Source organism: Pseudonaja textilis, chromosome 1, assembly GCF_049901715.1.
Source record: "Pseudonaja textilis isolate UNSWEBS1 chromosome 1, rPseTex1.2, whole genome shotgun sequence".
Taxonomy (NCBI): Eukaryota; Metazoa; Chordata; class Lepidosauria; order Squamata; family Elapidae; genus Pseudonaja; species Pseudonaja textilis.
In genome coordinates, this window is record NC_141990.1 from 226,995,989 (window position 1) to 227,009,207 (window position 13,219).

Consider the following 13,219-nt stretch of genomic DNA (forward strand, 5'->3'; position numbering starts at 1 on the left):
GTGGACCCCAGCTGGGTGAGTGATTTTGTGCTTCAGACTGGAAAAGATGAAACATTCAAGGGTTTTTATTTCTGCATCCAATTACTGAATTCTTTTATTCCTAGGCATCAAATAAAGTAATAGGCAAAATATAAATGGTGGGAGATATTTTATAGAACTACAGATTAAGTATGCTGGCATTTGAAAGTTAAAATTAATAAAACTAATACCTGCAACCATAATCCATTATTACCAACCTAACTCCTCGCTTTTTAAATAGGAAGGGGGAAAAGACCTTACAAGCAGCGGGAGCTTTGCAAATGCCCTAAATTACCCTAACCCTAACCCTGATGAAATTCCTCACCTCTGCTTGCTCCTCAGTGGCCAAATGGGGACTTTGCCTCATCCAGCCGATTGGCAAGACTTCCTGTAACTTATGTTCCTTTATGGGAGACATGGGAAATTTGGAAGGGAATACATCTAAACAAAATTGGGCTATTTTTTTAAATAAAAGTTGGCCAAACAGGTAAGCCTGTTCAAAATATAAAAACATAACAGCATAAATAAATATTTAATGTGAATACCAGTGCATTAGTGCATGGGCATATACTATCAACCAATCTTTTAGGTTTTTAGGTATCACCAGAATTGCAGCAATTTGAAACAATAAAAGTCTTGTGGCCTACTGAAGAAAAAATGTCTAGGTAAGCTGTTGCTATCTCGTTATCACTTTTTAATTAGTCATTTACTCTTGCTTTTAAGCAGAGAGACAATTAAGTCAGGAAACAATACTAGATATTGACAGTGCAAACTATTAGTGGCATTTAGTACAATTAGTGTTTCTAAGCATCTTATCCTTATGAGCCTCCCTTAGAATAAGGGAGGCTCAGCCAATCTCATTGTATACATGTTGCACTCTGATAATAAAGGTTTGAACTTTGAACTATTTTAGCCTAGCCTAGTCATCTGGGGTGGGATGCTACTGGTTCTGCCTGGCTCTATAGAACTCGTAGCTCTGAAGAGCAGCAGACACCGAACCAGTTCTGTGTCTGCTGCTGTTTGGCCCACCCGGGCTCTGACCTGTCCTTTATTTCCTGCTTTTTCAACCTCAGCTGCTTTGCGCAGCACAGCTGAGATTGAAAAAGCAGTAAAAAACTTTGAAACCTTTTCAAACGCTGTGTACCCACATGCAGCACTTATCAGCTGTCCGGGCAGCACAGCTTAAGGCTTATTACACACGCGCGCAGTGCGCATCTGGCGTGTGGGTGCGCAAAGCGTGCTTGTGCATGCAAAACATAATCACCAAACCAGTAATGACACTGGCTGAATCCCACCCCTGCCTAGTCTACCCTGTCCTGTCCTGCCTTGCTCTGTCTTGTCCAAGGTATCCTTTTAAAACCAAAACAGCTTGCAACAATCCAGCCACTCTGCCTTATTCAGACCCATCTCCTGCTTGCATCCAAACAACTGATTTGCAGTCTATTTAAATATGGACATTTGGGATAACAGCTGTAAATTAGTTAATTGACATTGACTCTTTTGCTGGTTTTAACAGCCATTTGTTTTCAAACAGGCATTTTGAGAGCTATTTGTTTATTTATTCTGCAGAAGTGAAAGTCTGGAGATAATCAAAGCCAAGGGTGTTTACATTGAAAACAATATCAGGAAGTTTATGGATAAAACTTGAGGGATGAGCAAGTTTTCTAAAACATCCTGAAAACACTAGGAGGAGATGGAAACGTTACTTCTCAATTGCACTTTTTCAGGCTGCAGTTCCTAACCTTTCTATCTCAGGAAGTGAATTCCGAGGGAGATGAAGGAGGGAGGGAAAGATGGGTATCATTTGGGAGGAAAAACTCCCGACTTTATATTATCGGTCTCCTGAGGTAATAAAAGAGGCATCTCACATCTGAGGTGGCACTGAATCTGTATGCAAACAAACGTCAATGTGGACTAAGAAAAGACAGGGCCTGGAATGTTTATTGTGATCTTCAAGAATCTCCTTGATCTTTCAGTGAGATTCGCTTTCTTTGTGAGACTCTCTGAAAGGAGATGAGCTTTGATTGCATTAAAGCAGCCTGAACTTGAAAGAGCAGCCTGCAGCAGAGCCCTGATGACCTTTCAGGAGCTTAGTATCTTAGGATCAAGATGAAACAGATGCGTCTCGGTTTAGAAATGGCCTCTCTATACCACATTAGTAGCTTTGCCCTGATTAAAGTGTTGATTTTCTCACTTGCCTCTGCCGCTGTATTCTGCTGATGAGCGAGACTCCCGGGCAGATAAGACTGAAGTCAGTTCTGCACAGTTGCACTGAAAGGTAAGCTGTCCCGACAGTGTTGTCTGTGAATTTCCTGTCATTTTGAGCAAAAACCTTCCTTGCCTTAAGCAGAGACCACAGATTGAGATAATCAGAAGTAAATATAGAAGGAACCAAACACACACACACACACACACACACACAAAACACATAGGCAGGCACAGGAAGTGTGAGGCTATTTATTGAAACAAAGGCTGTTATTTTTGTCAGGAGGCATGGGCCATCTTGGTGGCAACACTTGCGTCAATGCTGTTCCTTTGCCTGCTTCCTCAGCAGATATCATGGGCCAGGACCCTAATTCTAACCCTGACTTAATATAATTGAGGGTGAGCTTTAATGACTTTAGAGCATTAGCACTCTCAGGAAGAATGTGCACCATTAACCTGGCTGCAGCTCATTATTGTCTATCATTGGTACATTACACTGGAGTATTTCCATTAAGTGTATAGCAAAGAGGAGTACCGACAATGTGGGTTTCAGCCAGAAAAACAAATCTTCATGGTATTTCACTTTGGGAGGGGAAAAATGGAATATGGAATTGTCCAAAAAAATTATTGGTTTTATAAAATTAGCCTGGGTCAGGCTAAGGAATTAAGTATAAATATGAGAAATAAAATAAATAAAAGAATAACCTCTACTGCACTGCCCAACTAGATGTATCCTGTGCTTATAATCACAGAAAGAGAGAGTTAACAATAGCAATGTTACTGAAGCTAAGCTATCCTTAACTAATCAGTTAAGCCATGATAATGTGCATTCTTCCAGTTCTTGGCCCAGCGTATTTTGTGCTGCCCCAATGTCTGAGCTGTAATCTTTATTAGTAAGCAGGCTCAAGGCTCATTCATAAGTGGTCCTGTCCTTAGAGTACCCTCTCACAATGTATGTACATTGATTCATCTGGCTTTGGTTTTTCTACTATTTATTGTGAATAGCTGGTAGGACAAACATAACTAATGGCTCTCTTTTAAGTGTGACAAGGAAGCCATGTCCAAAAATACACAGACACCTTGGACAGAAACTTCAGCCATCTTTCAAGATCCCTAGCTAATTGTTTGCCAGTGAAGAAATACTTTATTCATTTGAGCTACTTTGAACATTGGTCTTTCAGAAGACTGAAGAAGTGTGTTCAAAAATATGTTGGTGATGTAGAAAGGACTTCTGAGATAAAGCAGGATGAAAGTTGTTCCCTCAGCAACAACTTTATCCCAACTTCCACCCCATCAATATTTTAGTTGGGTTGGTTTTAATGGGCTTTCAGAAAGCAGATAGATTTAAGGTTACCAAATGCCCAGCAGAAGGACATGTCCTCCTTTTTGTCCTCATATCAACCATCTGGAAGGCATTGCCTCAGTAGTGGTATTCAGCCAGTTTGCACCACTTCGGGCGAACCGGTAGCAAAGATTTGGCAAGGGTCGCCGAACCGGTAGTAACTTCTGGGTGGCCACGTCCCCAATCCAGTCAGCCAGTCACTGCTCGCTTGTTTGCCTGATGCTCACCCGCCCAGTCACTCCTTAAGGTATTGGGGCTTTCAAGAAGAGATTGGTCTGCCATCTGTCAGAAATGGTGTAGGGTCTCCCACTTAGGCAGGGGGTTGGACTAGATGACCTATAAGGTCCCTTCCAACTCTGATTATCTGTATCTGTATTTCTTTTTTTTTAACCTCTTAACAATCCCCTCGCTCCTTACTGCTTCGCCCAGGAGGCTTCCCTGAGGCCAAGAAGGCAAAAAATGGAGGAAGGGGGTGCAGACCTAGAGCCCAGGGAAGCTTCCTGGGAGCAAAAATGCCCCCCTCAGAGACTCCTCTGAGGCCAGGAAGGTCCCAAAATGGACCGTGGAGGGGTGCTGCAGGTCCCTCCTATGCTCTGTTTTTTTTCTCCTTCCTGAGCCCTAGGGGAGCCTTCTGGGAGCAAAAACGCACCCCCAAAGGCTCCCCTGAGGCCAGGAAGGCCCAAAAAATGGGGTGGGATGGGGGTGGTACTGCCAAAAAAAAGCCACGGTCACCCAATCACATGGCCCTGCCCACATAGCCACGTCCACCTAGCCACACCCACAGAACCGGTAGTAAAAAAAATTGAATCCCACCATTGCATTGCCTGCTTTTTGAATGTCTTGTTTGTTTTCATTTTGAATTGTTTTCACAACAGTAGTCGTTGAAACTTTCTGGTTATTGTCATCTTGTAAATTGTGTGCTTTTCCCCCCTCTTGTCCATCAAAAGACCTCATAGCCTAGTTTTATGTAATTTATTTCCTGGTTCCAGCAATCAGTTTCAACCTTGAAATCTACAACTACTGTTCTCCACAGATCATATGACTCATCATATGGTTTGATGGTGAAACATGAAAAGTGTGTCATTGATGCCATAATCTTTCTAAGTTATATTCTTGAAACTAAAGATCTGCTGGAAAAACATTGAGATGGAATAACCGGTCTTTCTGAGCCTGGAAAAATAATTTCATATACAGGTAGCCTAAGCAGATTTTTACGGGCTTTTTGCTGTAATTTTTATTGTAGATATGAAGAAAATTAAACAGGGCATTTTCCTTCCCTTCAGACCACAGATTTGGCCTCCTTATCTGTATCCTCCTTTGTCTGTTGAGATAGTTGGAAACTTTAGGTCAGTGATTCTTAAAGTATGGTCCAAGGAGCCCTGAGGAGCTCTCATGACCATTTCAGGAGACTACAAAAATCAAAATTATTTGCCAGATATTGATATTTACAAAAACATGTGTGGAAATTTACAACAACAACAAAAAAACACCCTGTAACCCTGAGGCCATGATATAATGCAATATCTGTATCTCTCTGCTCTGAGAGCTTAACGGAAAGGGGATTAAATATACCATTCTTATAGAGTTCCTATTGTTTAGTTCTCTTGGTTCTCTTTACAGGAGCAAAACAATGGTAATCTGTGGAGCCGCCCCATTATTATCTGCAGACCAGGACTTCATTATGAAGGGTTGGACAGAGCATAAAACTAGTGAAGAACTGTCAGAACAAGATCAACACAAAATGGTGGACAGAATCTGATGTATTGACAGACGTTACGGTTTTTTTTAATGCTTTTGAATCCCGCACACTGATGCCCCTAGCGTACAGAGATTGTTTGCAATAGGCTTTGCTCTGGGTCCTGCGCGAGCACTTATTATCCTTAACTCAATGAGCTCTGTCCTGCTCCTAGAAATATATACACTGTATGAGCTGAAATCTGACTTTTGTAGTTCCCATGGCAACCAGAAATATTGAGCAGCCTATCTGTGGTTAACTGTTCATTAGTCACAAGTGAAACGGTTGCAACACAAACCTACCATTTGGGTAGTGAATGCTGTTCTTGAGAGACTGATGATGTGCCTGATTGCCTTTCTGGTTACCTTCATTTTTAAATTTTGGTCTTCCTCATCAGTTTCCTCAAAGAGATCTAGCCTCTTGGACCCTTCCAAATTAGGCAATGCTGAACATGATCCCATCTATTCAACTTTTGGTTTTCTTTATGCTAGCTGCAATTCATCTGTCCCTCTCCCTCTCCCTCTCTCTCCCTCTCTCTCTCTACCATTCTGTTTCAGAGATATCCATGTTGGGGTACTTTTGTGCCTGCTAAGTAAACAAGAATAAGGGTGGATGTTTTTGTGGTCTGATAGTGTGAATCCCTTTGTGAAGGAAGCTGGGGCCCAATTCTAAACCATTAAGTCTTTAAAAAGACACCTAGTGAAGTACGCTCCAAGCCATTGTTGAGAAGTGACGCAAAAAAACCACATCAGGAGGGAGAGGGAGAGGAAAAGCACTCAGTCTTGCTCCCTACCCCCTCCCTTCAACCATAGCAGGTAGCAGAAAAGCCACGGCAAGGACAGAAAAAGGGGTGCTTGTATTGCATCGGATGTGGTGGAACAGACTAATGAGATTCACGCATCTTCTAGGCTTTATCCCACTAATGTTGGTGGAGATGCGGGGTGAGTAATTTTACAAGACTACGCTATCTGCACAAGTTCAAATCTCAGCAGGGGAGTATAAATCATGCAGAGGCTTCTATAAGGTCCTAGTTGATAAACTTAAGCTCCAGCCCTTTCTGGACAAAGACAAGACAGACAGTCCTATTGGGATTAATGTTGTTGAACTAGGGGTAACTGAGGACTTCAATACTTGTGAGAAAGATTAAGAAAAAAACTGAGTTCTTACAGTTTTCTTCTATTTGGAAAGTTTTCAGACCCTGACCCATTTCTGGGAGAGTTGCATGTAGTGTTCCCATATCTTCTTGCTTCATCTGGCAAGAAATTTGGGTTGGCTGTGTGAAACCCAGGAATTCCAATATCAGTTCTGCGCAAAGCCCTTTGTCTCATATGCTCTGCTCCATCATCAATTCCTTCCCCTACTGTGGTGGGGTTAGGGGCAGCTGAATTTGGCGTTTTCACTGCAGGGTTCCTATCTTAGATGTTCTTCTTTGTGACAAAGTACCTATTAAATCCCCTAGGGCTTTATTTAAAATATTCCATTTTAAGAAGATTATGATTAATTTCTTTTCATGCATATGAAATGTTTTAAATTGCTAGAAAGTTGCTGCTGCTATCTATATTTTTCACAAATTTTGTAGGCTAACTTGCTAATGACTTCCGTTATTTTGCTACTAGTTTTAAACTATGTTTTGAATTGCTAATATTTTAATACAATGCTGATAACTTTTGATAGCTGGCTACACAATAAATTTGGGGGTAGAGGCTCATATATTGATAGAGAGCCTTCTTCAGGGCACTGTGAATGAATGTAATGCCTCTGAGATTGCTGTGGTTTTGTGGGGTCAGTAATAGGCTAGTAAATATCAGAGTCTCAGCATGAGCACATATAGGTAGTCCTTAACTTGCAACTATTTATTTAGTCATCATTGAAGTTACAACAGCACTGAAAAAGCTTACTTATGACAGGCTCTCACAGGACCATCACAATATCCCCATGGCCACGTGTGTGGATGTTTGGTAACCAGCATTTTTTTTTTTTTACTATGGTTGCAACTACAGCCAAGCAAAGTCAATGGGAGAAGCTGGATTTGCTTAACTACTGTGTCAAGCACCAGCTATATTGTATTTCTAAAAACTTTGAAAGTTTATGAAGATTTGAACAATATGCTGAGATCACTCCGCTTTCTAGGGGAAAGAAATCTAGGTTCCAATATTAAACACACAAGCCAACCTAGTCAACCTAGTCAAAGAAGGAAGATTGATGTGAAAATGCAAGTTAATACAGGATGTAATCTATGTGAGCGCTGCAGATCTACCCACCGTATAACTGCAGCCATTAAACTGAGCTGTAATTAAATATGTATATAGTCTGGGAAGAGATTTGTTGCGAATTCTTGCTACTTATTTGTACCAAGTGTTGATTCATTTTGAACAATATAAACCTGTCTTCCTGTTAATATATCCACCCTACCCAGTCATTAATCAAAAACTCCTTTATCTGTTCACACCCTCATTATATTTGAATTAACCAGAGATCATGAATTGTGTCTACTGAAACTTGGCAGGACTAGCAGAAAATGTATTTCAGCACAAGGCTGCACCAGTCACTCAAGCTACCCACAGAATATAATTATTGTACACTAAAAAAAAGAGTACCTGCTTACTGAAGATGGAACCGTGATGTTAGTTACAAGTGGAAAATCAGAATAAGGAAATCAAGTCAGTTCTTGAATTAATTGCAGTGGGAGGGGGAAAGGCAAGGTAGGCGGGTTTTTTTTCAGTTCTAATCTAAGCAAATTGACTCCACTACATGTCCTGCAAAAAGTGAATTTATATACTTGCCATGGTTTACATTTAACACCTTTCCTTTCCTATCCTATCCTATCGTTCCCCCTTTCTCCTTCCCTTTCCCCCTTTCCTTTCATGTTAATGCAAGCACGGTTCCATAACAGTTTTGTATATGGAATACAACTATACCTTGAAAATATTATCTGATAAACTGATCTTATCCAAAGCCAAGGCATGAATTGAATGAGAAAACTACTGTTTCTCATAGTAATGTGTTTTTAAGGAAAAACAATTTTATTTTCTAATTCCTATTGAGGACCAAATCAAGATGGTAGCTATGTTAGTGATAAGTGATTGTAACATACATACATACATACATACATACATTTATCTATCAAATTTATAGGACTGCCCATTTCACACAGTGACTCTAAACAACATGTAACAATTAAATAAAACAATAAATATATTAAAAGAATCATTAAAAGCAGTTATTACTGTCAGAGATTACAGATGGATACCAAAAATTCATGTTTAAATTCAGAGTTTTGTTTTCAGTTCACATCACTGTCTAGTTCATCCTACTTCGGCAGAGAGATAAGAATGTTCCCATAATGTACTGCTCTTCTGGTATTCTGTAATTCTCTACAAAAAAACCAATGTGTTTGGGGATACCATATGTTGATTTTTGCATCTTTGGTTTGTCATGAGGCAAGATATTTCTTTTCTCTTTACCAAATATAAACTTCTTGTGATTGTATTTAAAATGAATGTTTACACTAAAAATGTTAAGCATTTTTGGGTGAAGAACATTACGCTTCCATTATTATTTAAAATAATAACATTTAAAGTAATTACTTTTTGAGCTCCCTATCCTTGAATATATTTTCAAAAAAACCCTCTTCGTTATATAAAAAAAAATCATTTCCACTGCAGCTGCTGGTTGTTGTTTTGTATATGCAAAAAGTTTGCCCCACTTCACTAAGGAGCCAACAGGTTCTAAAATATATATGACATATTTATTTTCTTGGAGATTTTTTATGTTTATAACTAAAATGCGTATATTTATCACACCATATATTATTCATCAGGAACACAGTTGTATATAAATAGAAACTCAGATAGTGTGATTCTATCTTTTTAAAATTTGCATTGGCTGAGGATGATCTTTATTGCAAAAACAGAAAAGCAGAACTTTTTTTTAACAATATATACTATTATAATTGGGAATGCATACCTAATTTGTATTAGGCATGCATTTCCAATTATTCCCACCCATATGATGTCTCTGAATACTTTTTAAAAATACCATAGAAATTATAGCACACAAAGAAATTTCTGAAAATGGAAAGTGATTTGTTTCTTTGCTATGATTAATTTTGATGATGCTTGTGCAACATCACTATCTGTATTTCTTTTTAAAATATCTCATCTATTTTTTACCTAATACTTGAGGAAATCAAAACCTGATAAATCTATAACTTAGACAAGTAAATGGATACTCAAATGTATTTTTCTGGGTGCATGAACATGCATTGTATGGGCATGAATCTGCCCAGATGTTTTTTTAAATCAAATTTAAATATACATTTGGCAATGGTAGGAGACTCACCTTGGCGAAAGACTCTAAATTCTATAGAAAATATAACTTTGGATAGATTTATCTGAGTGTAAAAACACTCAGCAAATGCTATTACAGCAAAAACACTAAACCCTTTCTGTGCTAGTTGGCACTTTCAATACCTCTCCTTGCCTGCCTCTTTTTTCCCCGTAAAATTTGAAGTGATTGTCTACATTTGAAAGGGAAGAAAAACATTTGTGTGTTGTTTGTAGAAGAAATGCAGCATGTATGTCTATATAGATTCTCAATCATCCTGGTCATGGTTGTCTCAAAATTGTTTTTCCAAAAGGCAACTGGATTTTCTTGATCTTTTCTTTGAAAACATTTCACTTCTCATCCAAGAAGCTCTTCAGTTCTTAAAAACACAAGAAAGTCCAGATGCCTTCTGGAAAAAAGGACCTTTGGGATACAGCATGAAGATCTAGTCACACAAGTATTCAGCACACATTGGTGGAAGTGAGGTATCTCTCTCTCTCTCTCTCTCTCTCTCTGGGGAGCAGGTTTGTTTATCTTTTCTTTAAAAAAAGAAATTTCATTCAAGCTCTTCCAAGCGCCAACATCTCCTGCTTGAAAAAAGCAAAGGATTTCTTCAATCATTTTTAACTGAATGAGGCTGTAGAGACTGCAAAATGCAAGCATTCTGGTTGCTGTGGTTTTAGCCATGCCAGGTGTGGATGAAAGGCAGTCTTGCATAGGGTCCTCGGTACTTATAGACAACAGCATATTGAGCAGATTAAATTAAAAAGAAAAATGCTACAATGAGTAATGTCAGCCAAATATGAATGTACTAACCCAGACCTTAGAGCTGGGCCTGCCTGCAGGGGCCTCAACAGAAGGAACAGTAATGATAAAGCAGATGCAGACAGATGATGGGGAGAGGAGCAAACGGGTAGCAGTGTCCGCAGAGAAGTCAGAATGGCAGCAGCAATGGCACAATTGAAGCCTTGCTCCATTTCATATGAGCGATTTGCCATATGAGGGGGAGAAATGGCTATTCATAAGAACACTCATTGTGATTTTTCTTATGCTATTGTCTTGATGCTCTGAAAAGTCCCCTTAATCAAATTACTATTTTCCAAAAAAGGTAACCATTTGAATTGGAGCAAGTGAAACAGACAAATACCATGATTTACATCTTCAAGTAACCTCCCCAACAAATTACACTACAAATGTACAAAAATACTGCAAGCTTCATCTTTTTTTTTTGCACATTTCTTATTAGTTTTAGTTGAAGTATTATTTTTCTCATGTAATAGGGTTTTTATATACAATATTTAAAATTATTCTTGCTAAAATCAAGTGTACTATAAAACTGATATCAATCAGAATATTTTTTGGCATATCAGAAGTTCCTTCTTTACTATTTTTTCCCACAATTATAAAGAGCAATCACTAAGAATTTGCTAAGAAAATCATTGCTAGAAATATTCCTTCAGCAGTCCATATGCTCATTTGTTTTACAAATACCTCCTTGCCTTTTTCTGCTCTACTACAAAGCATTGTTCATTTTCAGAAATAATAGCAGGAATAGGGGTTTCACATGAAGTTTTCTTCTTGTTACTTGTCAAGAGTTTTGCATTTTACTACCAATGAAAGTATTTGATGGGCAGAGTCCAGGAAGGGCACTTTCTCTGCTCCCAGAGATGAAGTGGGTCCCATTCTGCTGGCCTTTCAGAAATATCTGGAGACCTGAATCTGCTTATTTGCTTGAGGCTCGCAAGAGGAGCACTCAACCTTGGGAATTGGTTAGTGCCTTCACTGTCATCTCCCCACTCTTTAACTTTAATCATTTTCTTCTGGTTTTAACTGCCTCCTAGTAGGACATATTTACATGGTTCATATGTTTCTAACTGTACACTGTCCAGAGTCACTCTGTGAGCAAGATGGGCAGGTTCCAAATTTGATATATTTATTTTTATTTATTTATTTAATTTGTCAATTGCTTACAAGATAATAGGTATAAGTATAAACATGAGTAAGAATACAGGAAATAGGTACAAATAAATGGGGACAATAGGACAGGGACAGGAGACACGATGGGGCACTTGTGCATGCATTTATATACATTTATATGATATATAAGTAGATAAACATGTATGGTATTCAGCTTTGTTCAGGTATTTTCCCACGTCATTGTAGTTGTGCTTTTAAAGTTGTAGGGACGTTTCAGCAGAATATCATCTGCCATCATCAGGCTTCTGTATTGTGTTCATCTGGCGAACACAATGCAGAAGACAAACACAATACAGACAAACAAAATACAGAAGCCTGATGATGGCAGATGAGATTCTGCCGAAACGTTGCTACAACTTTAAAAGCACAACTACAACGACGTGGGAAAATACCCGAACAAAGCTGAATACCATACATGTAAGTTCCTGCGAAAACTTAAGAAAACATAGATAAACATATATATACATTTTTAGGCAGTGATAACTGGCCTGCTAACAACAGAGCCGGAGAACCCAATATGATACTAGTGGTCCACCTAAAAATTATCAGGTTCTGAAGCCGGATCCTTTTGAATAATCCACTTGCTCAATTCATATGCTATGTCAATCTTTCAGGGTAAGTAAGAAACTGAAGCAGCAGAGGAGTGCTCTTTATTGGTGAAGGGTAGACAATGAGCATCTTGAAAAGGTTTTCAAATGATCCCTTCTCATCCTTTCTACTTTCTCAGGAGTTAGTTGCTGTTTCTCCTCCCTTAATTGCTATCTTCTCCCTTCCAAAGGGCAGATTTACATACTTTCACACATTGCCGTGTATCAGCCAAAGTATATACCCCTAGGATTTTTCACTGTAGATCCTCAGAAAAATTGCAGACTATGGGAACCATTTGCACTTCAGTTTGAGATGCAGACAACACAGACTCATCCCCAACAGCCTGTGCCTGTCTTTAACAGTGAAGGGACACAGGACAGAAAACAACTTGCAGCCAAGAAGGTTCCACACACATTTGCACTACTCTGGTGATACTGAAGTGGCCTCAACGTCTCTCTAAAAGAATACAAATTCCCAGTCAGAACTGAAGAAACTTCTTGGATGAGAATCGTAATGTCTTCAAAGAAAAACAAGAAAGTCCAGTTGCCTCCTGAAAAAGCACTTTGGGACACCATAGCTGGAAGATTGAGAATCTCCATAGGCATGTAGATCCTCACGTTCCCTGAAAACATACTCTTCAGCATAGGTACATCTTCCAAAGCAGTGTGCAAGGACCGATCCTATTATTGCATAGAGTGCAAACTGCAGTAGTGGATGCCACAAGGCAATAAAGTTTTGAAGGAGAGTGCAGTATAGCACGTGTCCTAAACTCCCTAAGCTCACTTGCTGCCTTCAGGTGTAGTAGGACCAAAATCCATTTTTAAAAAATCAACTCTCAGTCAAGAATCTCTGATCTTTTGTCCAGGTAGCAAAATATTTCAGGCTAGCTTTAGCAAAGTGCAAAAGTGTTGCAATTTTGAATAGATCTGTGGATTTCCCCTATGTGCGCAGAACTAATCTTAGCAGGTGTGGCTTTTCAGATCTCACCTACACACCTCATCATCTCATCTCTCTAGTCTTCCTATTGT

The 13,219-nt window shown here is 39.1% G+C and overlaps 1 protein-coding gene across 4 annotated transcripts in view; it reads left to right on the forward strand.

The window, feature by feature from the left end:
* The first annotated feature begins 2,157 nt into the window (after positions 1-2,157).
* Positions 2,158-13,219, forward strand: part of CD5 (CD5 molecule) — a 32,799-nt gene continuing 21,737 nt past the window's right edge. For 2 of the 4 annotated variants that reach the window (XM_087920816.1, XM_087920817.1), the window contains exon 1: positions 2,158-2,296. Coding sequence is in view for 1 of the 4 variants with exons in the window: in XM_087920814.1 (XP_087776940.1) it covers positions 6,169-6,241 (73 nt within the window). In the remaining 3 variants the exon portion in view is untranslated. Of the gene's footprint in view, positions 2,297-6,015; positions 6,242-13,219 lie in introns of those variants that run through there. The other 2 variants (XM_087920815.1, XM_087920814.1) reach the window with 2 other exon arrangements.